The sequence below is a fragment of the Mytilus californianus genome, unplaced genomic scaffold (genome assembly GCF_021869535.1).
Source record: "Mytilus californianus isolate M0D057914Y unplaced genomic scaffold, xbMytCali1.0.p SCAF_65, whole genome shotgun sequence".
In the NCBI taxonomy this organism is placed as follows: Eukaryota; Metazoa; Mollusca; class Bivalvia; order Mytilida; family Mytilidae; genus Mytilus; species Mytilus californianus.
In genome coordinates, this window is record NW_026262718.1 from 161,537 (window position 1) to 166,281 (window position 4,745).

At 35.0% G+C, this 4,745-nt stretch overlaps 1 protein-coding gene across 1 annotated transcript; it reads left to right on the forward strand.

Moving 5' to 3' along the window:
* The first annotated feature begins 2,225 nt into the window (after positions 1 to 2,225).
* Positions 2,226 to 4,517, forward strand: LOC127707331 (uncharacterized). The gene is made up of 3 exons (XM_052211847.1): positions 2,226 to 2,534; positions 2,567 to 2,715; positions 4,511 to 4,517. The coding sequence occupies exons 1-3, from the start codon at positions 2,286 to 2,288 to the stop codon at positions 4,515 to 4,517; spliced, it is 405 nt and encodes a 134-aa protein (XP_052067807.1). The 5' UTR covers positions 2,226 to 2,285.
* Positions 4,518 to 4,745: the final 228 nt, after the last annotated feature.

Consider the following 4,745-nt stretch of genomic DNA (forward strand, 5'->3'; position numbering starts at 1 on the left):
TAATTATATAGGTGAAACAGTAAAACTGTTAATGATCCGCAATCATTCATGTTTAGCTCACCATGTTAGCTCAAATGGGCCAAGTGAGCTTTAGTGAAACCGTAAAACTGTTAATGATCCGCAATAATTCATATTCAGCTCACCTGGCCCAAATGGGCCAAGTGAGCTTTTCTCATCACTTGGCGTCCGTCGTCTTCGTCGTCCGTTAACTTTTACAAAAATCTTCTTCTCCTCTGAAACTACTTTGCCAATTTTAGTCAAACTTCGCCACAATCATCATTAAGGTTCCTCTGAAACTACTTGGCCAAATTTAGTCAAACTTCGCCACAATCATCATTAACGTATCTAGTTTAAAAAAAAAATGTGTTCGATGACCCTGCCTGCCAACCAACATGACCAACATGGATAAAATTAGAACATATTTTGTCTAGCCTGCGACTTTTGTCGCAGAAAGCTCGACATGGGGATAAAAATCTGGCTATGGCGGCGGTGGTGTAAGGTAACCGTCTATCACAAATCAATTGTCCTTGACCTCATTTTCATGGTTCAATGACTACTTGAAAAAAAGTTAAGATTTTTGTAATGTTAATTTCTCTCTTATTATGAGTAATAGTATAACTATATTTGATATGCGCGTACCTTGTCCGTCACACAGGTTTCACTTGACCTCGACCTCATTTCATGGATTGTAAGGTGTACGTGTTCAACTGGCAGGTGTCATCTGAACTTGACCTCATTTTCATGATTCAGTGGTTATAGTTTAGTTTTTGTGTTTTGTTCTATTTTCCTTATACTGTATGCAATAGGTCTACTATATTTGGTGTATGGAATGATTGTTAGGTGTACATATCCAACTGGCAGGTGTCATCCGACCTTGACCTCATTTTCATCGTTCAATGTTCAAAGTTAAGTTTTTGAGTTTTGGTCCTTTTTCTTATACTATATGCAATAGGTCAACATATTTGGTGTATGAAAATTTTTTATGATGTACATGTCAGTCTCGCAGGTTTTATTTGACCTTGACCTCTTTTTCACGGTTCTTTGCTCAGTTTAAAGTTAATGTGTTTTGGTCTGTTTTTCTTAAACTATAAGCAATACGTCAACTATATTTGATCATACCTAGTGTATAGAATGATTGTTTGGTGTACATGTATTTCTCATTTTCTCATTTGGTTTATATGACCTTGACCTTTTTCTTGGATCATGTGAAGTTTGTGTAATATTTGTAGTAAAGCTTTATATTTAGGACGCAACATAATATCAATGGTTAGTAAAGAAGGCGAGACATTTCAGCATGTGCACTCTTGTTTTTTTTCTCTTCATTTTTGTAAGGCCTTATATGATGTAAATTATAATTGACAAATAGACACTTTAAATCACAAAAATGATCAACAAAGAAAGATCTATTAAAAAGTCAAATTTTGCCGATATAGTTAGTAGACTCTCATTCCCCTTGAACGAGAATTGTGTCCCCTCTTTTATGTTTTGAACAAAAAATATAGTAAATAGATAGAAATTAAACAGACTAAAATATCATTTATGCAAGATCAACAAAATAAAAGATTTTTGTCATAAAGTCTATTCCAATCTACAATGTTGGAGTATCTTTTGTTTGATATGGACCTAGATCGAGCAACATTAGAGCTTCTAGTTAACCTATAAACACACAGTTATCATATTAAATCTTCATTTTTATTTAAGTAATCCCCCCCCCCCCCCTAAAATAAAATATTGAAACAAGTTCATGAAGGAAGATGTAAGAATATTTAAAGGATTAGAGAAAACGGAAGAGGGATCCTTATCTATTTAAAGTACACATATACAAGTCCGTGCCAAATGATTTGTCTATCGAGATATTGGTATTTCCAGGAGCATGCAAGTATAAAAACCGCCTCCCCTTCTTAAAGTAGCCTGGCATGTTCGGTAATCAAATTACTCATTGGAGTCGTATTCATTCTTTCTTCAATAAGTAAATATCAATCTCTAGAATTACCCTCTTTAATCCCGAAGAAACAACCCTCTTACAATGTTGAGAATAGGACATACTTTGTTATTATTGATAATCTATGGTTTTTTTATACAATGGCTTCCTTTTCAACATAAGTGAAACATGCAGGTATATTGGTAAATAAATAAGGAGTATATACCAAAAACTATTAAATATTCTTTGGCATTCACTACTGTTACACGAACCATGGGTAGTATGCTGCTTATATTCCAATCTCTTTTTCCATAGCTGAATAATCATTTCCTTTTTTCAGATAGACTGTAAAGTTATACTGGAAATGGATGACAGAGAATTATCTAAATTTATTCCAAGGTATGGAGATCGTGTGCTTGTTCGCAGTTTTCTTCGAAAACAGAATTCGCCAAAAACAAGAAACCCTAAAAGAAAGTCGAAGGGTTGTATTGTATCATCTTTAAAGCAAACACTTAAAGCAATGAAAAATAAGAACAAAAAAAAAAAGGTAGTTCAGACTCAGAATCGGAAGATACAAGTAATAGATACACTGGTAACCAAAATGCTCTTAAAGGTACTAGACAAGTAAAACTTGTTCTTATGAAGAAAGATAAGACTGGACAGTTCACTAAAATCTGGACACAAAAAGGTGGTGGGCCTAGAAAGTTGCCAATTAACAAGTCTGCCAAGAAAGATGAAATTATAAAACTTGGAAAACAAATCTACTTTGGAAAAGATGGCATTTCTAAACTTGGGTCTGTAGTTGATTTCAATTTTGAAATTAAAAACTTCGAGGTTGAAGTTGTGGGCGACACTCTCAGTGTTGGGGACCTTTACACAGCCATAGGCCTTACGTTATTAACTTTCTACATTTTGCTCACTCCAGTGGAGGAGGAGAGCCTCCCCAAACTATCACTACCAAAAAAATCTGTAAAAATAGATGAGCAGCACGAGAAAGAACAAACTGATGAAAAGGAACAAGATGAAAATGATTTAACACACTCTGTAGGAACAGATATTATAGCAGAAGCCATACTATCCTCGGGGGTTGCTGATTTTGATGGTGGAGATTCTCTCGATAGCATTCCGGACTTTTTTGAGCATGTAGCATTTTTAGAACCAGAGAACATAGATGTCCCAGGTGATTTTAGTTTGCCAGTAGAAGAACCAGTTACTTTGAATGAGGCTTTAACACAAAATCAAGATGGACCTATGGTTTTGGATGATTTTAGGGTTTCCCATCCCTCTCAAATGATGACAGAAACCCAAAAAATAAGAGTACACAGGTCAGACTTACTTAACGATATGATAACAATATTCAAACAACAGTATATAATACAGAGAAATTTAATGTTTGAGTATGTAAATGAAATAGGGTCAGATTTAGATGGTGTGTCTCGAGATGTCTATTCTTCCTTCTGGATTGAATTCCTCAGGTGTTCCTCCGAAGGGGAAGATTGCAGGGTACATGCCTTGAACTCGAGGTGGCAGGCAGACGAATGGATGTCCATAGGGCGTATCAAGGCAAAGGGTTATCAGGACCACCAAATTTTCCCCCTACAACTTTCAAAGGTAACCACCATCGTCATTGCATTTGGGGAAGAAACTGTGACATCAGCAGATTTCTTTAATTCCTTCCTTCACTTTGTTAGCCAAACGGACCGTGACTTAATACAAGCTGCGCTAAAAGACGATCTGAAAGGAGAGGATAAGGATGAGCTTTTAGACCTTTTGGAAAGGTTTCAATGCAGCATCAATCCTTCAAAGGATAACATGAAATCAATTATAGACAAAATTGCTCATAAAGAGTTAATACAAAAACCCAAATATGCGATGGATAATATGGCAATCACATGTAGAGAAACTTTCATGGGTACCTTTTTATCAGTTGATAAGCTGTTAGAAAAATATGTTAATCTTGAACCAAACCCCAAGGACATTTTTAAAACTGCTGAAGGCTAGTCCAATAACGAACGCTGAGAATGCCTCATTACGCTTTTTTCAACAATACGTGAGGGGCCAAAATACTGTGTCACTTAGAAAACTATTGAGATTTCTGACCGGTTCAGAGACTATAACAGTTCCGAAAATAGACATATCTTTTACACAGTTGGAAGGATTTAACAGGAGACCTATTGCACATACTTGTGGACCATCACTAGAGTTACCGTCAACATATTCGAGTTACCCAGAGATTAGAATGGAAATGGACAGCATCCTGTCTGACGACTCCTGCTTTGTAATGAATATTGCTTGAGCATATGATCATATTAACAGTGACATGGGGTTATTTTCCAAGAAATGTGTATCTATTCATATTCTACTGAATTTTTTTTCTTGCGTTCAAACTGATAGCATGATGGATTTTAAAGGACAATAAATGCTATTAATGTCTGAATGTTGTGGCATATTAAAAAAAAAGATAAGCGAATAACTGCTTCTGCACCGATATTTAAGATGCCATAAAGAAAGTAATGAGAAAAAAGGAGAAACTTTTCAGCCTTGATTTTAGTTTAGTGTGTATAAATATGCATATGATCTCTACTGTAGGAAGTAGGACTTATAAATTGATCTGAAAATTCTCGTTATATAATTACGATTTTTATCTTGGGAATTTTATTTTTTTTTCTCAAAATGTGCAAAGTGCACCCTAAGAAAAGTTGCAAAATTGATGTTTATATGTTTGTGCAAGAGAGACACATGTGAAAATTGTTCTTTTTTTTTCTTTTTCATGTGAATTGGGGTTTTTTGTTGTTTCTTGTTTGTTTTTTGTTGTTCTTTTTTT

Coding starts and splice junctions, on each gene's coding strand:
- LOC127707331 (XM_052211847.1), top strand. CDS start 2,286: ATGGATGACAGAGAATTATCTAAATTTATTCCAAGGTATGGAGATCGT. Junction 2,535..2,566: donor TAACCAAAATGCTCTTAAAG/GTACTAGACAAG, acceptor GTTCTTATGAAG/AAAGATAAGACTGGACAGTT.